Source organism: Rana temporaria, chromosome 9 (assembly GCF_905171775.1).
Source record: "Rana temporaria chromosome 9, aRanTem1.1, whole genome shotgun sequence".
In the NCBI taxonomy this organism is placed as follows: domain Eukaryota; kingdom Metazoa; phylum Chordata; class Amphibia; order Anura; family Ranidae; genus Rana; species Rana temporaria.
In genome coordinates, this window is record NC_053497.1 from 84,361,283 (window position 1) to 84,387,625 (window position 26,343).

Consider the following 26,343-nt stretch of genomic DNA (forward strand, 5'->3'; position numbering starts at 1 on the left):
CAGATTCTGATAAGCCCCCGACCCACAGATCCCGACAACCAATGGCCAGGGTTATCGGGAAGAGGCCCTTGCCCCAATCAACATGGGGATAGGGTTCTTTGGGGGGATCCCAAAGCACCCTCTCAATGTTGAGGGCAAGCAGCTTGGTATGGTTCGGGGGGGCGCTCTCACAATATTTAAAGGAATATTTATTTTTTATTGTTTCACTTTAAGCATTAATAAAATCACTGCTTCTGAAAACTTTTTAAACTTTTTTTTGCCTAGGGCAGTACCCAGGTCCCCATACACTTTTTATGGCAATAACTTGCCTATAGGCCTTTAAAATTAGCACTTTTGATTTTTCATTTACTAGGGTTTGCATGTTCGCTCAAACTTTTTACTAGTTTGCATGTTCTGGTGTGAACTGAACTAGGGGGTGTTCGGCTCATCCCTATGTTTGTTTAGGACAGAGACTGTAGGACAGGGCTGCCAATCTCCCATGACTCTTTTTACTGACAAGACATGAAAAAAATTACTGATGGAGCACATTTTTTATTGATATTCTGAAATATGACAGAAACACCTACAGTATTATAAACCAAGACAATCAATATTTAAGCAGTATAAGCAATATGTAAATATTGACAATACACAGACCACGTTATCTGTTGGCTTTACAATGAACAATTCCAAACAAAGTGACAAAATGTGAGCATGACTAGTATGGTGAAAGATCTGGAGCCCCCTGGGATAAAACTGAAAAATAAGTTCACACTGTGACGATCAGTATGCATGGCCAAATTTTGGCTAACAGTGGGAGGGCTTAAAGCAGGATCGTTAAACAGAATCTGAGCCTATGCACTATATACACTGCACACATATGACAGTCCTTGTACACACAAAGTATACCTAATTACTGAACCACAACTGACAACCTCACAGACACAAATAAACCTCAGGACAAAGGATAATTATTATTATTTTTTTCTAAATGTTTCCATTGCATATGCTTTCATGCACACAAACAGGACTGAGTGACTGAACCTACACTAAATTAGAACTTCATTAAAACCAGGAACTGTTGGAACAGTGAACAACTTGATAAGGACTATGTAATGTACAACACAATGTATAGCGTGCTGGAGTCTGTATGTGTGTATATATACAGGGCTTTTTTTCTCAAAAAAATAGGTGCAGGAACTCCCCCCTTTGTTTCTGCTTCCTACCCACCTCTGAGTTTTGTCCCTTGTTTCCACCTCCCAGTACCAACCCTTTTAGAGAATACAGAACCAAGTATCATCTTGTGCTAAGTGACTTGCACTGAATTTGTTAAGGATAACAAGGAAGACAGTAAAATAGATCCCCCTGCAGTAAGCAACAATAGACCTCACCCAAGAAACAATAGATCCCCACACAACAATAGAGCCCCCCGCAACAAAATACCACCCCAGCAACAATAGACCCCCAGCAGCCAGCATCAATAGACTTCTCCCTTAAAAGTAGATCCCTCCCAGCAACAATTGACCCCCCCCCCCCAGCAAAATAACACCCCAATCGGCAATAATAAACTTACCCAGCAACAATAGACCTTCATGGAATTTATAGGCAAGTCAAAATTCCTCTCTTTCCAACCAGTGAATAACTGCTGACATGCCATATTCTGCCATGCCCCGTACAGCCATCTCACAGTTTGGATAAATTGCAGTAATATCAACACCTAAGATGAAGCTGCTCCTATGAATATTTTTTCTTTGCCCTATACTGTACGATTAAAACATGTAATTCTATTATTCTCTACTGATTCAGCTCTGCCCTGTAGTACAAAATATATGGGAACTTAACCCCTACACATGTCCTGCTTCACCATCTAACTTACTGTATTTATTGGCGTATAACACTCACTTTTTACCCGGAAAATAGAGGGTAACTGTGCCTGCGTGTTATACGCAGGGGGCTATGGAAAGTTTTTTTTTCTGAAACTTCCCTCTTAAAGTTGGGGTGCGTGTTATACGCCTGTGTGTTTTATACGCCGATAAATACGGTACTTTCCAGGTTTTCTCTATCTAGTTCTAAATTCAGTTATAAGTGTATTGCCAGCAAACACTTTGACAAAGTTCTTCTTATCATAATTCCAATTGTGTGCATACACATACACACACTGCTTATATAACAGCTTGATTCCCATTACGACTGCTGGGAAAAGTTGAAAATTATATTCTACGCCCATCTTTGTTGCTCCCTATCTTTATGAATACTTTCGATACACAGATATCAAGAGCTAAAATGTGCTAATATTTACTTCCTACTGTATTTTTCAGTGCTGCCCACATAACTCCTCCTCACCTTATGGCTATGTTTACAGCTACCATCTTTCAGGTTATTTCTCGATAAACAAAATTCTTATTTGTGCAGTTTAAATGATAGCTGGCATAAAATAACAAAACTCAGCAACAAAATATAGATCATTCAATAGGATTGATATTGCAGCCTTTATATTTAAGATGTGTTTAGCAAAGACCACAATATTACTAGATGGTCTGTACTAATGAGTGCCCTAGAGATGAACTCGCTAAACTCTAAATAGCAATACATTCTCTATCCGTAATAATAAAAATAAACCCAAACCATGGATCTCTTCCCATATAATTTTAATGTTTGATCATAGTTAGATATTTGGCCAGAAATTTGCAAAAATTCACATGTGCCAATGTTGGCAGTAAAAGACATTTCATTTTTAAATATATTTCTTCAGACATTATGTAAGCTCAAATATGATTTTTACACACCAGTTCTGCCAGGCAGCCCTGGTTTGTGTGTGCTTGGGTCCGTCAGGACCGAGAGAAAAATTAGATTTTTGGACATAGTTGTTTTATGTTTGTCCCGCCAATTTATGATTTTTAGATGATAATTAACCCCATCACTACACAAGAACAAGGATAATCACATTACACACACACAGAGAATATTCATTTTTAGCATCATAAACTGTTGACCCCATTTTTTTTGTAATTGGATCATATTTGAGATGGTTAACTGAATTTAAGGATGGGCCCAATTGAAAATTTTGAGGGAGAAATATGTCTATTGATCGTCAATTAGACCAGAAATACAACTGATCACTTACTTAGCAAGCAATGTTAATATACCATACAGGTAAGATTAAAAAAAAATATTAAATGAAAGCAAGGTATGAAAAACTATTACCTTATAGAAGGTAATGCATTGAAAACTACTACGTTGTTACATTCTATAAAACCATAGAATGATATTTCATAAAGGTAAAATATTTGTGAGAACTGTAGCAAACATTACAATAGATCCTATGGCAACCATTTGTTGTTCCCCTACACACATTTACCTATAAGTAAGCCTATAATAAGGCTTACCTATAGGTAGTGAAAATATCTCCTGTGTACAGTTTAGGAAATATTTACATTGCATGCAGCCAGTGTCACCACTGGTAATGCGCTCTGAAGCAACAGCCACGGGTATCTTTCCTTCTGCGTCCCATGCCGTGAACGGTGGCTCCCCCACGCGTGCAAGGGATTGATGTCTTTGCGGCTCCGGCCGATCACAGCGAAAAAGCCTGCAAAGCCAGAAGAAACTCCAGGAAAGACGTTAGCCGTGTCAGCAGTGTTTGGGGGCCGCTGCAACAGCTTTGTTCTAAGGTAAGTATTTCATACAATGCATACTAGCTCATTATGCCTTTGTCTTGCAGTTTTTTTTTCTGAGGTTTACAATCTCTTTAAAGAGGAGCTGCAGTCTGCTCTCATAATTTGTAATAAAAAACATCTTTGCCATTTTGAAGTTACCCTCCAACCAATTTGCATATTTTATATATATACTGTGATTCTGTACTTGCCAAATATGCTGCAGAAATCTCCCTCCCTCCATTTTTTTTCCCAAGGTTCCCCAGTGAGCACAAACCACTGGTTCTTAGAATACTTTTGTTACCGTATTTATTGGGGTATAGTGCGCTCCCGCGTATAGCACGCACCCCTTAAGTTGCCCCGAAATTCCTGTAAAAAAAAATGTTATAAGATTTTATTACTTACAGTTTTGGTGTCTTGCCCAGCGTCCATCGTCCGGTCCGGCGTCCGTCTGCGGCCTCGGTGGTGTCCTCCCGGCTTCTCCAGCGCGCGCCTCAAGTCAAGTCCCCGCTTCCCACGCTCAGTTCGAACGCCTCCGCCGACATATACCGGGTGTAGTACACTCGGGAACATTCTGCAAGGCTCGGCTTCGCTCGTGCTCACGCTCTGTGACGTTTATGCGTGAGCACGAGCGAAGCCGAGCCTAGCCGAATGTACCCGAGTGTACTACACTCGGTATATGTCGGCGGCTCCATTCAAACTGAGCGCGGGAAGCAGCTATCGGCGTATATCGCGCACCCACGATTTTCCCCTTATTTTAAGGAGAAAAAAGTGCGCGATATACGCCGATAAATACGGTACTTGCAAACAGCCCCTAGCAGATACACAGTCTCTGTTTGTTGGGAAACCTGCTGTGTTATACATTTCTTAGGCTGCGTACACACGATCAGTCCATCCGATGAGAATGGTCCGACGGACCGTTTTTCATCGGTTCACCCCTTAAGCAGACTGATGGTCTGATGTGCGTACACACCATCGTTTCCAAAACCGATCGGGTCAGAACGCGGTGACGTAAAACACACGACGTGCTGAAAAAAAACGAAGTTCAATGCTTCCAAGCATGCGTCGACTTGATTCTGAGCATGCCTGGGTTTTGAACCGATGCTTTTGCATACTAACCATCGGTTTTGACCTATCGGTCAGGCGTCCATCGGTTCGATTTTAAAGCATGTTTTCTTTTTTTGGACCGAAGGACAACTGACCGATGGGGCGTACACACGGTCGGTTTGGACAAATGAAACTGAACTTCAGTCCGTTTATCGGTTTGGACTGATCATGTGTACGCGGCCTTAGAGGTTACCTAATTTATAACTTCAAAATTATCAACATTATTATAAAAAAAAAAGTTTTGTTTATATTTAAAATGACTATATTACAACAGAAAAGGCATATCCATCTGTGCTCATTTGCATCAATGAACCACCAGAACCTGCCACAGGTTTTAGCCCAAATGTAGTCGGATTTCAATTTTCAAGGATAAAATGCATTTTCCTATTCCTGTGGAGAATTGCAAGGTATTTTTTGGAATAGTTTACAAATGCAGAAAAATCTTCTTTTTTTTTCAAAGTGCTTATTGTTGTGATAGAATTTATTCCCATGTATTAGTCCGATTTATTGTACCAGAGCCTATAATCACTTGAAATGATTGGGACATGGATAGATAGCCTTTACTTGTCACTGTTGAATGTGACTGATAAGCTACTACAGGTTGGGGATCCCTAAATGTTGTCACATATGCTGTATGAAAACAAAGCAAAAGAGATGTTCAGATATTCAGCAAACAGTATAATAATGTATTCGTGACTGACTTTGCAATATATGTTTTAGCTCCAGTAGCAGTTTAACTGACAGACATGAGACCCATTTTCTTTTATGCAGGCTGCTTGTATACATATTCATCGAAGACACAACTGCCATCTATTTTAGGTAGTATAAGGAAAACCTACTGAGATTGTCATTTGACCAACACAGTCAGGAATTTTAAGAATCATTTTAAAGCTGAACTCCAGACAACAAAAATAACTTTTCTAAGTTCCCTCTCCTACCCAATGTACTGAATCAAAAATAATCTTCTCCCACCTTGCTGTCCTGTGAAGATATTGTATATTTTATTTATTTTTTATCAGGAAGAAGTTTCTTTGTAAGAAAGAACAAAATACATTTCCAGGACATACATTGAGCTTGTAAAATAATTAGGGCTGTTACTGATCAAAATGTTTCTGTTCGATTAATCGGTTTTTTTTAAATCGATTAATCGACTAATTTCGATTAATTATAACGCACATACAGATCCAACTACTTTTAGCTGATCTCCTTTCAGGCTGATTCCCAACCACTGGAAAAATGGATAGCAGGATACAAAAAACACACAAAGGCAGCGCTCGATGGGAATAGCATTAAAACTTGTATAGTCTTCAAGTAGGTAACCAAATAAATATTGCACTGGAGATAAAATCGATGTAGCTACATAAACTGTAAAAATGGTGCGAGTAATACCAAACAGTACCAAAAGCAGTCATAAAAACATGTAGCTAAGTATGATACTGGTATGAAAATGTGTACAATGATACCACTGCTGAATCCAGATGAGGAGAGGTTAACATCAGTCCGTCGGCATGTAGATGTCCCATGAAGGGAACTATCACAACTCCCAGTGGATGGTTGTAGAATCCCAGGTTGATAGAGGGAAGTGTAACAAACCTTGTGTGTGGCAGATAGTGAGGTCCCCCTGGCATGCAGATATGAAGGCACAGCAAAGGAGCCCCTCAGATGGACACGGCAAGCCCCGCTGGTGTCCGTGACGTTACTTAATCTCCGACGGAACTCCCTGAAGGCCCAGAAGCCGGCGGAGAGGTGAGTACCAATCAAAAGAATTTTAATCGATCAAAAAGATTTTGATCTATCAAAAAAATTAAAGATTAATTAAAAGTTAATTTGCACAGCCCTAAAAATAATGCCAACCTAGTATCGAATGGATGAATAACAACAATGTATCAGCATGTCACATACAGCAATTGGCGCATCTTAACCACTTCAGCCCCAGAAGGTTTAACCCCCTTAATGACCAGAGCATTTTTTTTGCGATACGGCACTGCGTCGCTTTAACTGAAAAATTGTGTGGTCGAGCGACGCTGTACCCAAACAAAATAGGCGTCCTTTTTTTCTCACAATAGAGCTTTCTTTTGGTGGTATTTGATCCCCTCTGTGGTTTTTATTTTTTGTGCTATAAGTAAAAAAAGGTGACAATTTTGAAAAATAAATACATTTACTTTCTGCTATAATACATGTCCCCCCCAAAAATATGAAAAACAAAATCATTCATCAATTTAGGTTGATATCAATTCTACATATTTTTGGTTAAAAAAAAATCCCAATAGGCATTTATTGATTGGTGTGCGCAAAAGTTATTGTGTCTACAAACTACAGGATCGATTTAGAGACTTTTATTTATTTTTATTGTTTTTACTGGTAATGGCTGTGATCTGCCATTTTTAGCGGGATTGCGGCAGACAAATCTGACCCCAAATTACACTTTTTGGAGACCAGTGACATTATTACATTGATCAGTGCTCTTAAAATGCACTGATCAATGTAAAAATGACACTAGCAGGGAAGGGGTTAACATAAGGGGTAATCAAGGGGTTAAGTGTGTTCTCTCAGTATGTTCTAACTGTAGGGGGAATGGGCTTACTGAAACATGACAGAGATCACTGCTCCCGATCATTGGGAACAGTAGATCCCTGTCATGTCACTAGACAGAACGGGAAAGTGCCTTGTTTACATAAGCAGTTCCCCGTTCTGCCTCTCCCTGCCGCAATTGCTGGCCGCTGGAAGACATCGAGTCCGCGGGACCCGCAGGCACACTCCCATGGCGTGTGGCGGGCACGTGCCCGCTATCCTGCTTTTATAGACTGACGTACAGGTACATCAGTTTGCACAGGAGAGACATTCTGCCGACGTATATAAGCATGAGCTAAATGAAGTAAAAGCATATTGCCACAGAAAGCAACAAAGTCCACTATATGCAGAGTCACACACCAACACCTTAGTGCTGTTCAGTACTGGTATGGTACATCAGGATCAAACACGTTAAAGAAGTATATGACTAACTAAATATAATGGACTAAGGCCTGGTGTATCTAACCACAGGGCCCATATTTTTTTCAAATTTATTGGAACAGCCACTATATAGGTAAATGTACTTTTCCAGCCCAAGTGTGTCTCCCATTAACCAAGCCATCCCTTGCATATGGGTGAGTTGTCTGTTTTCCAATGTGTTAAAATTAATCAACGTGCTTGAAATAAAGCTCTGGCAATTGCATCTTTAGTAAATATCGGTAAAGAAAGACCATCCAAAATCTCTAGAACACATTGTTTGGGATTAATTAGCATTGTCACTTGAAAAACTGTATTCAACAGATATATAACCTCTGACCAATACAAGTGAAGTTTCAGGCATCGCCATAGGAAGTGAACCAATGTCTCTTTTGCACTTTCTATAAAAGGGGTGAACATATTGTATCTTAAAATTCCTGTGACATCAATACAATATCTATAGCATAATCTCACAGTAGTACCCTGAGGGAATGGGTATTTGATGTGGCTTCCTGTATGTGTAAGAACACCCTGCCTCCTACTGAGCAACAGATCCCTCCACCCCATTAATGCCCAGATCCAGTATTTAACATCCTGAAACTACTTGTTGCTTAACAATTCAGGATGCTGAATTGTTCTCCCACTGAGCTTTAGAGAGCTCTGTACAGTAGAGGGCTTAGTCATTTCTTTGCCTTCTGCTAGAGCTGCACGATTAATCGTTAAAAAAATTGCGATCTCGATTCAACTACCCTCACAATCTTCTCCCAGCATTTCTCCCAGTAAACACTGCAGAGCTGTTCTCTACACAGAGCGCTCAAAAAAAATAAAAAAAGTAGGCAAATGTATCAACATTGGGCAAAGCTGAGAAAAAAGGAAAAGAGATACAATGTATCATTTGGTTCTTTTAGATCAAAGGGATAAACTTCTGTCTGTAAATGAGGTTAGTTTAACCACTTAAAGACTAAACCTTTTTAAATTCAGTATTTTTTGCAAAAAATTACTTAGAACCCCCCAACTTTATATATTTCAAGCAGAGACCCTAGAGGATAAAATGGCAGTTGTTGCAATATTTTATGTCACACTATTTGTGCAGCAGTCTTTCAAATGCAATTTTTGGGGAAAAAATATATTTCAATGTAGTTAAAAAAACTAAACAGTAAAGTTAGCCCAATTTTTTGTATAATGTGAAAGATGATGTTATGCCACGAGAATCATGAGAGAATCGTGATTTTTATTCTAAGCAAAAAAAATTGTGATTCTCATTTTATCCAGAATTGTATAGCTCTACCTGTCCCCGCTAGTCAGATCTGTGTGTTTTTTTGTCTGCACTGTACTTACAGGAGGTACAGCACTACATTTTGTATGACCAAACACATCTTTTAGCACCTGTCCAGCTTGTTTATCTTTAAAGCAGGACAGGCCTTTCCCAGGCAGACACCTGTACAGCCAGTTTCACAAAGCCCTGTTTAGGCTTCTTTCTCTCTCCCTCGAGATCCTTGTGCCCCTCCTGGTGGGATTTGTTGCTGTGTTTATTTGTTAGGATTGCACTTATGGAGGTAGAGCACTGACTATTGACACTATGGGGTTTATTTACTAAAGCTGGAGAGTGCAAAATCAGCCTCACTTCTGCAAAGAAACCAATCAGCTTTCATGTTTTATTGCCAAAGCTAAATTGAACAATCTGAGATTAGAAACTGATTGGTTGCTATGCAGAAGTGAGCCTGTCTTTGCACTCTCCAGCTTTAGTAAATAAACGCCAAAGTCTTATGTCACAGCACATCCTACAGATATGATATAGTTCTCTGCTCCCCTGTTACCACCTACAGAGCTGCCTACACAACTCCACCTTTTTGTGCAGTGCCATGAAAATGTATTCTTACCCCTTGAAATGTTCCACATTTTGTCATGTTACAACCAAAAATTTAAATTTGTTTTATTGGGTATTTTATGTGATAAATCGTCCAAAACAAAGTGGCACATAATTGTGACGTGGAAGGGAATGATAAATTGTTTTCAAAATGTTTTACAAATAAATCTTTGAAAAGTGTGGTGAGCATTTCTATTTAGCCTCCATTACTCTGATACCCCTAACTAAAATATAGTGGAAACAATTGCCTTAAGTCACCTAATAAATATATAGAGTTCTCCTGTGTGTAATTTAATCTCATTATAAATACAGCTTTTCTGTGAAGCCCTCAGAGGTTTGTTAGAAAACCTTAGTGAACAAATAGCATCATAAAGTCCAGGGAACACACCAGACAGGTCAGGGATAAAGTTGTGGAGAAGTTTAAAGTAGGGTTAGGTTATAAAAATAATATCACAAGCTTTGAACATCTCACGGAGCACTGTTCAATCCATCATCGAAAAATGGAAAGAGTATGGCACAACTGCAAACATACCAAAGCATGGCTGTCTACCTAAACTGACAGGCCAGGCAAATAGAGCATTCATCAGAGATGCAGCCAAGAAGCCCATGGTAACTCTGGAAGAGCTGCAGAGCTCAGGTGGGAGAATATGTCCACAGGACAATTGGTGGTGCAGTCCACAAATCTGTCCTTTATGGAAAAGTGGCAAGAAGAAAGGCATTGTTGAAAAAAAGCCATAAGAAATCAGATTGCGAGGAGAAGCCATGTGGGGGACACAGCAAACATGTGAAATAAGGTGCTCTGGTCGGATGAGACCACAATTTTACATTTTGGCCAAACGCTATGTGTGGGGGAAAACTAACACTGCACATTACCTTGAACACATCATCCTAACTGTGAAACATGGTGGTGGCAGCATCATGTTTTGGACATGCTTTTCTTCAACAGGGACAGGGAAGCTGGTCAGAGTTGATGGGAAGATGGGTGGAGCCAAATACAGGGCAATCTTAGAAGAAAACCTGTTAGAGGCTGCAAAAGACTTGAGACTGGGATGGAGGTTTGCCTTCCAGCAGAACAATGACCCTAAACATATAGCCAGAGCTACAATGGAATGGTTTAGCTCAAAGCATATTTATACTCTGAAAGATGTAAGGGGGAAAAAACTAAAAAAAACAATGGAGTTTAAAAGTGGCCTGGCAGCAAAAGAGCTTAAATCCTATAGTCTCCCCTTAATATTGGTTTGAGAGTTTTTCCATTGTATTATGCACTTCAAGTATAGTGCCTTATGGGTAACTTATATTTATAACTGGCTTATTGACTCCACCACAGAATTGTGCTTATTTACTTCTCAAAATAGATTGTACACAGCATGTGTTATAAATTATACTTACTTTTAAAAAAATGCATGCACTTCAGAAAATTAAAGCACAAAAAGTGCCTAGTTTTTAGGCGGCAGAAGTTTTATAAATGCCCCCCAATGTGCACAGTGTAAGTTTGTTATGGTGATGCGTATTTAAAAGTTCTATGCCATCTGTACTTTCTGGAAAGCTATCAATAAAATAAAAATTGATTTGGGTTGAAAACCTTGTTACAACTACAATGAATTCAAAGGGGATGGCAACCAATAAGAAATTTCTGTATTTTTGTTCATCACAAATAAACATAGTCTGCTAAATAGAACTCTGATTTTGATCATCTACAAAACTGTCCCCTTCACTGTACTATCTCAATTATAACTTACAGTGAAAAACTGTTATTAGAGTTATCTACACATGGATAACAGGTTAAATCTATACATACTGTAAATCCATTCATTTGCACAACTACCTGTATAGTAGACATACTGGCCCAGATTCATGTAGATCGGCGCATCTATATACCGGCATAGCGCATCTCATATGCGCTACGCCAACGTAACTCTGAGGCAAGAGCAGTATTCACAAAGCACTCGCTTCCTACGTTGCGCCAGCGTAACGTAAATTGGCCGATGTAAGCCCGCCTAATTCAAAGTAGGAAGGTAGTGGGCGTGATACATTTAAATTAACCATGACCCCATGCAAATGAAGGGCCGAACGAACTGCGCATGCGCTGTCCTGTGGGCGCTTCCCAGTGCGCATTCTCAGAATCACGTCGGACCTAACGCCTAAGATACGTCGAATCACTGAACGTAACCTACGCCCAGCCCTATTCACGTAGTCCTACGTAAACAACGTAAAATACGATGTCTGTTCCGTCGTCCATACCTTTGCATGGGATGCGCCTCCTTTTGCATGGGAAGCGCCTCCTATAGGTGGAATAACTTTACACCGACGTACGCCTTACATAAATGGCGTATACTACTGAGATGGGCGCAAGTACGTTTGTGAATCAGCGTATCTCGGTCATTTGCATATTCGACGCGTAAATCAATGGAAGCGCCCCTTGCGGCCAGCGTAAATATGCGCCGAGGCTCCGACGGCGTAGGAAACTTACGTCGGTCGGATGAAGCCAAAATTCAGGCGTATCTTGTATTAAGAATCCGGGCGCATAGATACGACGGCGCATCTGTGCACTTACGCAGCGTATCTACACATACGTTGGCGTAAGAGCTACGTGAAACTGGGCCACTGTTGGGTTACATTTTTTTATTTTTGTGAATTGAAAAAAACTAAACAAAATTATGCACATTTCAACATTTGGCCACCCTTCCAGTTGGCCCACTGTTTACAGGCAAGTCCAAGACTGGTTAAAGAGGAACTGTTTTGTGGAAGTCAGTAACACAAAACCAGCCATTTGTTAGAAGTGCTTTAGCAAGTCTTATACCTTAAAAATAGCATTCTCTGTGCAGTATATTTATAAATGTTATTTAAGTGTCTTGACCTTAAAGTGCCATCAGCCCAAAAAGCTTATAAATCTTGTATAATATTAATGTACCAAAACAGAATATAGAAAATGGTCTCTAAGTTATAAAAAATTAAGAATGTTATATTATACAAATATTTAGAAAGATACAAAAAATATCATAATTTTTTTTTTTTTTTTTTTTTTTTTTTACAAAATACACAGTTACACACATTAAAGCAAATTCAAGAAATATCAGGCATGTCCAAAACTGAACCCGTGCAAAATGTAATCAACTTTTTCAGCTTTCACCTCTGAGAGCACCACCGTGATTTCCTTTGCCACAGGACACAATACTCAGCGGAAATATTTGCCTCTCACTTTCATGATTGGCAAAAGTGCATTCACTATTAATTCCCTCAGAGTAATGGTTTCTTATGTCTGAAAGCTCCTTGGTCACTTAAGCATATCTCAGCATCACTAGGACTCAAATAATAACTAACTTATACTTACCCTAGTCATAACTTCAAAACAGCTTAAGAATCATTTTCTCCCCTCCCTTCAGCTGCTAGGAGGAGAGAAACAAAAAGGTATTGTTCTTTAATTAACCCCCACAGGATCGGCATTCACGCAAATCGTGCAGGCATTGTTATGTAAATGAGTCCAGCCACTGCGATTCATATGCAAATTACACCCCCTCCTCTGCTTGCCACCCACCTAGAAGATGGGTGGCAAGCATAAAGGTGAGTATAGGGGGCATGTAGAGGTAATCAAAGAGGGGGTTTGACTCAGGTGCAGAGGAGGTGTGCAGAGTTGAATGGGAAGCTGTTATAAAAATCCTATTTTCTTTATCGTACGTCACAGGACACAGAGCACTATAGTAATAACTATATGGGATGTCCCAGAGCAATGCCATCTGAGGGGAGGGAGACACACAAAATAAGCAAACTGCCATCATACGTGAGGATCTATACTGCTGCCTGCAGAACACTGTGCCAAAAGGCGGCATCCTCTTGTTGACCTACATCCACCTGGTGAAATTTGTGAATGTATGCACCGGTGACCATGTTGCGGTCTTGCAAATCTGAGCCACAGAGGCTTGGTAATTGCACTGCCTAAGAAGCGCTGACTGCCCTGGTAGAGTGCGTTCTAGGACGAGAAGGTGGAATCCTCCCCTTTGAAATCATAAGCCTGAGCAATAACCTGAAAAATCCACCTAGTCCCTATGAAGATCAAGTATGGCTCTTTACAGGAAAAGCAGCCAATTCTGACACTCTTCTTGCGGAGGTTACCGCAGCTAAGAACACCAATTTCTTTGTCAAAAGAAGCAAAGGAATATTGTGTATTGGCTCAAAGGGCTGTCTTTGCAAACCCGACAGAACTAGATTCAGATCCCATGGGCACAAGGGTGACCTGACTGGCAGACTTATCAAAGTTACCCCTTGTATAAAGGCCCGGACCAAAAAAAAAAATGCGAAGCAAGCGACCTTTGGAAAAAATATTTCCAAGGCCGAGATCTGACCCTTGATCATACTCAAGGCCAGCTTCATTTCTACCTCCAACTGTAAAAAGGCAAGAATTATATTTATGACATACTTCTGAGGATGCCAACCCTTGGTTTCACACCAGGAGGCATAGGCCCTCCAGACCCTATAATAAAGGGTCCTAGAGGCCAGCTTTCTAGCATTAATCAGGGTGGTAATAATTGAACCCAAAAGCCCTCGATTCTTTAGGATGTGAGTTTCAACACCCACACCGTCAAATTTAACATCTGTAATGTAGGTTCGAATACCAGCCCTTGTGACAGCAGGTCTGGACGAGATGGAAGAGTCCACAAAACCCTTACTGCCATCTTCATGTTCTCTGCATACCAGGATCTCCTAAAACAACCAGTTCAGCCGCGCTAGCCGCATCCCCACACGAATGCGTGGCAGAACGGTGCTTTGGCACATGCGCGTTTGCGGCCCAATGGAATGGCGCGCGCATGCGCACTAGTGCGCGCCCAATCAGCACTCTGGCTGGCCTATATAAGGCTGCCCAGGTACTCTGACAGATTGCTGGTTTGTCTTCAGCTTCCTGTTTGAGCCTGCTTCCTGTAACTGAACTCTTGTTGTGACCCGGATTGAAACTGACTACTCTGCTCTCCACCTGGACCTGACCCTTGGCCTGCTTAACGGACTCTGCCTTGCTATCTGTGCTTGACCCCCGGCCTGTGAGTCGGATCTGCCTCTTGTCTCCAGCCCTTGACCTTCTGCCTGCAACTCGGACCTGCTACTTGTCTCCAGCCCCAGACCTTCTGCTTGTACCTTGGACTTGATACTTGTCTGCAGTGCTAGACCCTCAGCCTGTAATCTGGGTTGGACTCCTGCCTCCTTGCCTGGATCTTCTACTTGTGCTCTGGACACTTGTGTCTCCTGTCAATGTTCTGTTTAGAGCTGCACCTACCTGTGTTTGACACTCAGCCTGTTCCTGTTGGTGACCATCCAGCTCTCCTGTCATCACACAGCTGTCCAGCTCTACCAAGATCATCTTGCAAGACCTATTCTTCCTGCTGGTAGCCAGTGCCTCTTCATGCCATCCACCCCCTGTATCACCTCCAGGGGGCGGAGTGCGCCTAGTCGCAAGGGTGCACCACTCTCGGCATCTCGGCCTTGGTAAGTACTCACCTGACATTTGCACTGGTGAAACACAGTGGGCTATTTATTATAATTTGATTGAGATTTTTTTTTTATATGTTTTGCATTACTCATAGATGGAGTTACTCTACGTTGTGGTTATTTCAATGTCCATATAAGGTGGCAGCATTTACACAGAGAGCACACTATTACTTAGTGAAGGGTTCATTTGGGCTGTGACTTTTACACATATAGTATACTCACATTTCATCACTTCAGCTTGCACTTTACATGATTTATTGCAAACACTCCAATTCCCCAAAAAAGTGTACAATGCATTTTGTAGAATTAATCCACTTCTTCAGGAGTAAATGGGAAGGAATGAAAACTATTTAGCAACCTTCTTTAAAAGATAAGTCTGTGATCGTTTCCTTATTCTAATAAATTATCAGATCTGACAAAAAAAAAATGTCCCCTAAATCAAAATATTAGACGGTGACCCAAATACTTAAAACAAAACTGTATATAGAAAAATATTACTTTCAACTTGCATCAAGAAAGTGGGAAACAAATACTCACAAGGAAAAAAATTGATAGACACCTCTTTGTTCATTATTTTCCCCAACAAAAAAAAATGTAATTTTTTTATCTTCTGACGTCTAAGAGATGTAATGATTTACTCAAGGTTTTTTATTTTTCCCCAAAATTGTACTCGTCCCTAGATGATATGCTGCACAGATGGGCTCCACTGGTGGGCACTGATGGACTGCACTGGTGGACACTGATGGGCTGTACTGGTGGGCACTAATGAGGTGGCACTGATGGGCACTGATAGGCTGCACCGATAGACACTACTGAGGTGGCATTGATGGACCTGTTTGTGGCCAGGACCAGGGTTCCTCTAACACTGGCATTGTATGCCCTGGAAATTCCTTGGACTTAATTATGGGTAATATATGCCTTTCCCTCCTGTGTGGATACTTCCTCAACTTCTCAACTTCCTCAACACTGTCTGACTGTCAGGTCCTGTCCTGCTGGCCATGGCTTGTTGGTCCTGCTGGGAGCTGGCCATGGCCTGTGGGTCCTGCTGGCCATGGCAGCCTGTGGGTCCTGCTTGGCGTGGCTGGCCTTTGGTTCAATGGGCCACTTGACTGGACTTGCCCCCCAGGCCTAAGGCTGTCAGCCCTCCCCTGGCAACATTACGCTGTGCTGTTCGGGAAGGAACTAGTTAAATACAGCTGCTTCTTGGGGTGGGGGAAGCGCTACATTAGGTTAAAATTACTGTTAAGATGGCATAGTAGTATCTTAAGAAAAATGGAGTTACACTTACCGGTAACGTCCTTTCCAGTAGTCTTTCAGGACAGCCACAACTTGAGAGATAGGCTCCTCCTCTTCCTTAGGAAACACTGCCCAGCCTTTAAAATCTCTCCTCCCCCTGCTAGACCTCAGTTTTTATACGAGCACTCCGGTCCGCTGGGGAGACACAAGAACATGTTAGTAATCCATAGTTAACACATCAATATCATACTATGTTCCTGGATTAGAAACCCCTTCTTCTTACTTTTCGGGAGGGTAACTAGGGCTGTCCTGAAAGACTACTGGAAAGGACGTTACCGGTAAGTGTAACTCCATTTTTCCCTATCCGTCTTTCAGGACAGCCACAACTTGAGAGGATAATCGAGTACTTACAATTTAGGGTGGGACCACGGCTTGCAAGACTTTTCTCCCAAAGGCTTGTTCACCTGCTGACACCAGATCTACTCTGTAATGCTTGATGAAAGTGGCGTAGCTGGACCAAGTTGCGGCTTTGCATATTTGATCTGGCGTCGCTCCAGCCCTTTCAGCCTGAGAAGTAGCCACCGCCCGAGTAGAGTGTGCCTTAATTCCTGTAGGGACTTCCCTACCAGATAAGGAGTAAGCCTGCCCAATAACTAGTCTGAGCCACCTAGCAATAGTGCGCCGAGACGCTTTCTGTCCCTTTCTGGTCCCAGAAAACAAAACGAACAAAGAGTCTGACTTCCTAAAAGCTCGAGTCAGCTCCAAGTACTGTAGGATACATCTCCTAACATCTAGTGTACTGAACTTAAATTCCCTTTCACCAGAGGGATTGGAACAAAATGAGGGTAATACCACCTCCTGGCTTCTATGGAACTTGGAAGCCACTTTCGGAAGGAAGGCCGGATCGGTTTTAAAAACAACTCGATCCGGGAAAATTACACAAAAAGGAGGACGAATGGACAGGGCTTCCAATTCACTGACCCTCCTGGCAGTAGTCACTGCAACTAAAAAGACTGTTTTAAATGTTAGATCCTTTAAAGAACACTTGTCTAAGGGTTCAAAGGGCAACCCTGTTAGCACCTGTAAAACTAATGATAGATCCCACTTGGGGAAGGAAGGTCCCTGGGAAGGTTTCTGTCTGGACAAAGCCCTAAAGAACCTGATGACCCAGGGATTGGATGCTAGAGGGCTCTCTAGAAACACACTGAGTGCTGAGACCTGGCCTTTAAGGGTACTCACTGACAAGCCTTTATCCGCTCCGCACTGGAGAAATTCCAGAACGGACTTGTGGCTTTGTGTTGGAAAGGAAAATTCCTGGCACCAAGTATTAAAACGAATCCAAACTTTTCTATAAATAGAACGTGTCTCCTTCTTCCTACTGTCAAGAAGGGTGGCAGTCAGTTTGTCCGAAAAACCTTTGGACCTCAGCAAGGACTCCTCAGTAACCACGCCGCGAGGTTCCATCTGTGTACCTGAGGGCACAGTACTGGACCCTGCGAGAGGAGATCCTCTCGAAGAGGAAGAAAAAGAGGGGGTTCTGTGGTCAGTTGCTTGAGAACCGAAAACCAAGCCCTCTTGGGCCAGTGGGGTGCCACAAGGATAAGTGAGGTGTTCTCCAGCTGAAATTTTCTCAGGACCAGTGGCAGAAGAGCTGGGGGTGGGAAGGCGTAACAAATCCCGAAGTGCCAGCTCTGGGATAGGGCATCTATCCCTCTTGCTCCCTCTCCCCTGCCCCGAGAGAAAAACCAATGTGTTTTTGTGTTCTCCCTGGAAGCGAAGAGATCTATCTCCGGAGACCCCCATCTCTTGACCAAAAGATGGAAGACCTCCTGATTGAGGGACCACTCGTCTTCCCTCAGTTGACTTCGACTGAGGAAATCCGCTGTACTGTTTTCTATCCCCTTTAGAAAAACTGCTGATAAGGACAGGGTGTTTGTTTCGGCCCAGCGAAAGATTCTTGTTGTTATGGCCGACAGGGTTACACACCTGGTGCCACCCTGCTTGTTTACATAGGCCACGGCCGACGCATTGTCTGACCTCACTTGGACGTGGTGTCCTCGAAGTCTCTCCTGAAAGAAGATGAGAGCTAAACCGATCGCCCTCAGCTCCTTCCAGTTGGAGGAATGTTTCAGCTCTGCCACTTCCCAAACACCCTGTGCTGGAAGTACCCCCAGGTGAGCCCCCCAACCTCTGCCGCTGGCGTCTGTGGTGACGATCAATGGAGACCGGATATGCCATAGACGACCCTGTGACAGATTGGTGATCTTTCTCCACCACCAGAGGGATCTCTTTACCTGACTTGGGACCTGTACCAGAACGTCTAGGTGTTCTGAGCTGTGGTCCCAGATTCTGAGTACAAAGGCCTGCAGGGCCCGAAAGTGAATCCCTGCCCACTGGACTGCCGGTAGAGTGGAAGTTAACAGTCCTAGTGTTGACATCAGGAATCTGATTGAAACCTGATGGCTGCCCTGGAGGGCAGATACTGACTTTTCTAATTTTAGAGCCTTCTCTAATGGAAGGAAGACCCTTAGCAGGGTGGAGTCCAGGGTGTACCCTAAATAAGGAATGCGCTGCGATGGTATTAGACTGGATTTTTCCAGGTTTAATAGCCAACCTAGGTCCATAAGGGTCTTTTTGGTTAGTTCCAGGTCCCTGGAGACTTGTTCCGGAGAGGCTGCAAAAAGAAGCAGGTCGTCCAGGTACGCTATTATACCCACTCCCTGAAGACGCAGAAAAGCTATTGGTTCCGCCAGGACCTTTGTGAACACGCGGGGTGAGGAGGATAGACCGAATGGCAAGGCCTGGAACTGTAGGTGCACCACCGAAGTTCCTAAGTCTATCGCTAGCCGTAGAAACTCCTGAGACCCCTCTGCAATGGGTACGTGCAGGTACGCGTCCCTGAGGTCCAGGGAGACCATAAAGCAATTCTGTGGTAGGAGGGCCCTTACCGTGAAAATTGACTCCATACGGAATCTTTTGTATGTTACTGACTTGTTCAGCGGTTTCAGGTTTAGGATTAACCTGTACTTGCCAGAGGGTTTCTTTACCACGAAAACGTGGGAGTAAAACCCTCTTTTCTCCTCTCCTTTTGGGACTCTGCAAACAACATTTTGGACCTCCAGATCCCTCAAGGCCCCCACTAGAGCTTCTGCCTTTTCCTTGGCTCTGGGAAGCTGAGTGACCAGGTACCTCTGTGGCGGAAGGCATGAGAACTCTAGGGAATACCCCCTTCTCACTATCGCCAATACGTACCTGTTTGGGGAAAAAGACTCCCATTGTGGAAGGAAGGCCCCAAACCCCCCCCCCACTCTGATCTGGGAGTCATTGTTTTTTGGGGGGCTGGTCAGGTGGGCGAAAAATCGCTCCTCTTCCCCTACCCCTAGGTGTCCAGATCCTTTTTTGAGTCTCTGGTTTCGGAACCCCTGTTTGTCTTTGGGGACGAAACCCTCTTCCTTTTTGTGGAGCTTTACGTTTAAAAGGAAAAGATTTTTTCTTATCCGCCGTGCGGTCTAAGACTGACTCCAGGTCAGGACCAAATAGAAGGTCTCCTGTAAAGGGAATCCCACATAACTTAGACTTGGACGCAATGTCTCCTGACCAAGTCTTGAGCCAGAGAGCTCTTCTGGCAGAATTAGCCAGGGCTGCTGACCTGGCTGACATGCGGACGGATTCTGCTGAGGCATCCGCAATGTAGGCTACCCCTTTTAAAATTGTGGGGAAGGAAGCCAAAATAGTGTCCTTGTCCGTATCTGCCTCAATATGTTCTTGGATCTTTGAGAGCCAGTGTTCTAAATTACGGGCCACTACTGTAACTGCTAATTCTGGTTTTAAATTGCCAATTATGGACTCCCATGCTTTTTTTAACAATGAGTCCATTCTCTTATCCATAGCATCCGTCAGGTTGCCCATATCCTCAAATGCTAAATCAGTCTTTTTAGAGACTTGTGAAAAGGCCGCATCTAACTTAGGGTTCTTATTCCAAACAGACGTGGAATCTTCCGCAAAGGGAAACCTTCTCTTAAGGGATTGAGAAAAGAAAGGCTTTCTTTCAGGGTCCTGCCACTCCTTCTTAACAGTATCAATCAGAAGATCGTGTACTGGGAAAACCCTGCCCTTGTGTTCCCCTAGACCTTTGTACATCTGGTCATGGAGACTAAGAGGTTTAATATCCGTGTGAATGCCTAGGGTCGTGTAAATGGCCCCTAGTAGTTCCTCAACCTCATCAAGAGATAGCTTGTATCTGGAAGACTTCTTGGACTCACTGTCCTGGTCTTCTTCACCTGACTCTGCCTGCGAGTCGAAAGCAACATTCTCCATTAAGGAGTGCTGCCCCTGTGAAGGGCCTGCAAAATCAACTGCTTCCTCTGAAGGATCAGGAGAGGCAGGTGCAGGACCCTGAACATCAGGGCGGGCTGTAACCTGTGTGGGTACCAGGGGGGGTTGCACCCTTTCAAACAGGGTTTTGAAAGAGGAAAAGGTAGAGGCTAGTTCCTTAACTGAAGCAGCTAGACTATCCTCCTGTTCTGCATCCCTTTCCCTAACTAGAGAGTTTATGCAATCTCTGCATAAAACTTTTGCCCAAGAATCAGGAAGGGAATCCCTACAGGAAGCACACTTCTTCTTAGAACTACGTGTCCTTCCTGTTTTTTCTTGGCTCTTTTCTAGGCTCTTCTGGAAAAATAGAAGACATAAGGACCCACATTAAAAGAGCAGAGATATATATAAAAAAGATTTTTTTTTTTTTTTTTTTTTTTTTTAAATAACAACCTGGTTACAGCCCTCTGGGAAGCACTAGACAGACACTACTGCTAGGTGCCCTTCTGTCTTTCCCTCCTCTCCCCCAACCACCAAGGGAAAAATAGAGGAAGGAAAAGAGACATAGTCTAAGGTTTTGGGAACCCTCCCCAGGAACCCTTACCTTGGACTGGCTGGAGGTAGCGTCCCTAGTCGGGTCCCGTTCCGGAGAGGTCACCGACATAGCGGGGTGGTTGTGCTGTGTCTAACTCGTCCCAACGAGTATCCGACACCTCCAGCAGGACGCGTGGGTCTCTTATCAGCGCCGCGACCCGGAACCGGAAGTCGCGGGTCATAGGGAATCCTTTCCGAGGCGCACCGGAAATGACGTCGCCCGCCACTCGGCCCGCATTTTTTAAAGAAAAAAACAATGTGCGGCCTGTAATCAGGGTGCCCGGAGCTGAATTCCCCCCGCCGCGGTCCTGTGGACACGATAGGGACCCCCCCACGAACCGTCTGTCGCGCTCGACCTGGTTGGGGTGCGTTTCTTTTGGCGGTAAGTCGCCCAATCTCCTTTAGGAAGCCCCTGCCTCCACCATAGGAAAAATAATGATGGCCACAGTCCCCTGACTGTTCTGCCTGGTTCCTTAGCAGTGTCTCCCCACCGGAGGAAACACTAAGAACTGAGGTCTAGCAGGGGGAGGAGAGATTTTAAAGGCTGGGCAGTGTTTCCTAAGGAAGAGGAGGAGCCTATCTCTCAAGTTGTGGCTGTCCTGAAAGACGGATAGGGAAAAAGAAGTCAACTGAATTTTTTACATCAATTTCATGTTGTACTTAATAAGTAATTAGGCAAATGATCTCCTTGTTTATGTCTGTGTTTTGAAGTATATCCATTTTCCTACTTAATGCTGACATATGGTTCTAGAAATTATTATGTTGTGTTTTTATTTGACACGTGGAAACAAAGCTTAATGCACTTTATTTCTTTCCTCTAATCCCCTGTGTGCAATATTAAAATTATTCAAAGCTGGCCATATTTAACTGTCTTTGATATGTTAATGTTGTCCATTGCAACGTTAAGATTACTTACTCTGTATGTCCTCTTTTTGACAACAGAAAGGAATTAGCAATTGCATTTACATTATTACCCACCGATTGTATTTCTTACATGAATGCAGGTGGTTCCTGATAAGTTTACACATAGAAAAGTATTTGCATGATGTGAATGGGGTGTCAGATCATCTCTTCAATTCGTGCTATAGTAATACTGTTGGTATGCTGTTTGGTTTGTTAGTATTTTCAAAAGACATTCTAAGATTGTCAGATGAGGAAGTTATATCCATAGTATGTAATAATCCATCTACAGTTAAATCCAAGGCGGAAATTGCTTTCTTGTAACCGAGATTATCATTTAGTTGTATCTTCACAGGCAAGAGAAAATGTGCTTTATTGTGAAACATCGTCCTTTTATTTCATTGGCATTTTCTGTTGATTCTTTTCTTTCATTGGCACATTCTCTAGATTTGCTTACACTGTATTTAAAGAGGTGGCATTTGTAAAATGATTGCCTGGGAGTTTAGGCCTAATCTGGCCATAATTGTCTTTTTCACAACACACACAGGCCAATAAATATCCAAATATGCATTGAACCAGCAGGAAGAAACATCTAGTCATCGTGAATTAATATCCATTCCCCTCCAGTGGGTACTCAATGGCTGGACCATCAACAAAGAGTAAAATAGAACATGTTCTATATTTAAACTCTGATGGAATTCATCAAAATTTCTGATGGAATTTCTCTGATGGGGCATACACAACGTCGCAATTTCCTATGGAAAAAGTCTGTCTGACTTTTTCCATCGGAAATTCCGATCATGTGTACGGGGCTTTAGTTACAAGTTTGTCATCAGACTAAAATCTGATGTAATGGCTACAATAAGACATACTGCCTTAGGCACAATTGATGCTTATTATAGTATTACTTTTAGTAAAACTACACCTGGGTGCACTGTTGGAGGCAACATGTGGTCTGTTTTAATAAATCATAAGTGCTGAATAAAAAGAAAAGATAGATGGTTTAATATTTAATAATTTTTAAAGAGCCTTATGACTCCTCTCTTCCTTGCTGAATTTAATGGCAAGGATCTCTCTGCATAAGAGTGGTGTTCAGCAGCTTGGGCAGAGTAAAGTATTCACTTTATTTTTTGCAGATACTTTGTTTTTATAAGCAAAGTTTATAACTTGTTTAAAAAGTGCATCCACTGGGGCTGTCATTCTCATCCTTGCAGGACCAGGCTCGGGAAAGGTCGCCACCTAATGAGAGGCTGAGCAGGCTGCTCCCACCCCCTCCACTGTGTCACATACCTGGTAGGAGTCTGGAATGACGAGGTCGGCCTCCCTTGTATCTCCAACCCAAGACTCACTTGAAGGTGGAACAGATGGTGGCTAGGGTCAGGAGGAACACGAGTGCCTGTAGGCGTTGCGTGCAGAAATTGTAAGTGGAGTTGCAGGCTTGGAGGTGCAGGCAAAGCATCTGGTAAGGAGCTGGACCCAGGAAAGCTGATAGGATGGATAGCCAGCACAGGCACTCTTAGACAGCGTTGAGCCAAGCAGGAGGCAGCAGCAAGGTCACAGGGATAGCCGGGTTCGGTAACAGGCGGGCAGCGAGGTAACAAGGCATAGGCAGGAGCAAGGTCAGATGGGAAGCCAGGATCAGGAACCATTAATCAGAGTAATTAGAGTCCAAAAGCAGGGTCAAGGAAAGCCAAGGATCAACAACAGGAATTAAGCCGGGTTTAACAGAGTTCAGATTATCAGGACACAGCTGAAGACCAGTCAGGACATCCTTTAAATAGGCCGTCTGGTGCCAATTGTGGCTAGGGGCACGCTCCTGCATGTGCACGCCGTGCAATGAAAATCTGCCGTTGCCCGCACGTGTGCGCCACCGGATGCATTCTAACAGTCCTCTTACACACTGCCCAGCACTCCAGTGAACACAGGGGGGCAGAGCAGAGAGCAGGTGACTGACAGTCACTAGCTCTCTGCTCACAGATCTGTAAGAACCAAGCGATAGGTGGTGTTTGACTTCTCTTTTAACTTCTCAGCATATTTGCAATGCCGTTCTGAGGAGCTTTGAATCAGGAATTTTTCTTGTGAGAAGTCTACTCATGAATTTCTATTCATAAGGTCTTCCATAATACAACACAAAAATCGCTTGTCAGGGGCCAGGGCAGAACTGACTACTCTAAACATGCTCATTAGCGGCGATGTATTGACCAGCATACAAATTGCTTTAGTCCACAATAGATCTATAGAGATCTTCGGTGAAAAGCAGCTTATAAAAATCAAGTGACGTAAAATCAACTGTTTCCACCTGAATTCCGGGTTGACAAGTGAATGGGGGAAGTACGGGTGCTGCAGAAGTGGTGGGTACCCAATGCAGCAGGAAGGGCACAATGGGCACGACGGGCCTGTCTTTGTCTTCTTCTTCTTGATGGCAGCGGGACACTACTTGTGCTTGCCACCTCGCCAGCTTGAACTGCACTTATGGGACTCGCCACATCACCACATGATACTGCAGTGCTGGATGTACGACCAGGATGTACTAGGCCACTGGTGCTTGCCAGTTCACCAGAAGGATTAGCGGCGCTAGTACTTCTCTGCTCCATACGAGAGCCCTGCGGTTCTTGCACCTCAGTGACAGCAGAAGATCGGGGTCTGGTACGCCTGACCTTGGCAGGGACCACAATTCTGTTGTCAGAGCTATCTGTCAGGGAGCCGCTGTCATCTACAGGATCATATTCTGAGACAGAATCTGACAGATGCGTGACCTCCTCCTCCTCACTATCTGTCATGCTCATAAACGTGTAGGCCTCTTCACTACTGTACTTTAGATTTGCCATTTTGGGCTCTAAATTTAGGGGTACAGTAGTAAGATTCACAGGTTAATAAAGCACCTGACCTGTCAGCGACTGTGTCAAACGCTACCAAAAAACTGTTAGCGATCGCAGAGATCAGGCCTGACTCTGCAAACGCTGCAGTTATGTGTTTTTGTGTTTTGTGACAGTGATCGATTGATCGTAACTGCACTTGGGTGGGCTGGGCGAAGGGGCTAAACGCAGGTGCTATCAGGTATCTGGGCTGATCCCGCTAACAATGCATTTTTGGGAACCCTAAACGGCCCATAACGTTCGTATTTCGACGAACGGTCGAACATACGATTTTCGAGTCGAACGAAGCTCATCCCTACTGTCTGCCAATATTCCTGACTTTGCTCTTGTCCAATCTGGAGATTTGGGTGTTCTTGAACATGTAAGGGTCCTTTTAAGGATATTTATGTCAGCCAGGTGAACAAGGTTGGTGGGAATTGTAATAGACCAGAGGTGCTAGAGAGAATCAAGTTTAGTTAGAGAAATAGAAGAGATGGAAAGTGTTAATCTAGCCTGCCATCTTCCCCAAGGCAGTTTCTCTTTACTCGCTAATGGAGAAGGGACACAATGTTAAAAAGGTACCCCAACCATGTTTTTTTTTTTTGGAGATGAAAGTAAGACACTAGTTGCACTGGGTTATTACTTTGCCAAAGAGAAAGAAAGAAAAATATAGTAGAGACTATTTTTTATTTAACTCATTACATCTGGACATCTTGTTTTTCATCAGTAATGAATTTGGGCCTGTGTAAAAAGGAAAGGGACCATGATTGGAATCACAAATGTATACATTTCCTAGAGCAAAAACAGGGCTTTGAGAGGTCCTCTGTGTCCACCGTGAGCAACTTGAGATGCTGGCTTGTAAAACCTCTCTGTCCATGCCCTGTGACTTGATGAAGTGTTCATCTATGTTTTGATGCGAGACATAAGGAAAAATTTGATACCCTCTGTACTCGGAGATTGACTTGAGAAGTGTCCCATGTGTCTGTGCAGAAGCAGAACCCCTGAGTTATATGGATGGGCTTTATTCAAGTAGAACTGGAATATGGGAAGCTAGACATGCCCTGTGTTGTGGTTCACAAATTATCTTTGGACCCCACAAACATAAAAAACGTCCAGCATGGAGATTGTAGATACCTTATAATGGCTGCAGCTGGGGAGAAGACCCAAGTATAGTGAAAATATCTGACCTGCAGAGTTCATATGAGATATGAGAAAATGTAGGTCTTTTTTTGTAGCACCTACCAAAAACTGGAATATATGTTTAGGCTATATTGGTCCTTTAATAAAAATAATACCTATACTCCAACTAATATCATCTTCATGTTTATAATATTATAGTGACTAAACCACCCAGAGGCTCACTCAGATTTATTGCTAC

At 43.0% G+C, this 26,343-nt stretch overlaps 2 protein-coding genes across 2 annotated transcripts in view; both read right to left on the reverse strand.

Moving 5' to 3' along the window:
* The window catches only part of IL1RAPL2 (interleukin 1 receptor accessory protein like 2), a 935,719-nt gene that overhangs the window by 151,721 nt on the left and 757,655 nt on the right, over nt 1-26,343 (reverse strand). The gene's annotated exons all lie outside the window — the stretch shown is intronic.
* On the reverse strand, nt 16,458-19,585 carry LOC120913681. The gene is made up of 2 exons (XM_040323824.1): nt 16,714-19,585; nt 16,458-16,497 (listed from the first exon to the last, which is right to left on the reverse strand). The coding sequence occupies exon 1, from the start codon at nt 19,576-19,578 to the stop codon at nt 16,717-16,719; it is 2,862 nt and encodes a 953-aa protein (XP_040179758.1). The 5' UTR covers nt 19,579-19,585; the 3' UTR covers nt 16,458-16,497; nt 16,714-16,716.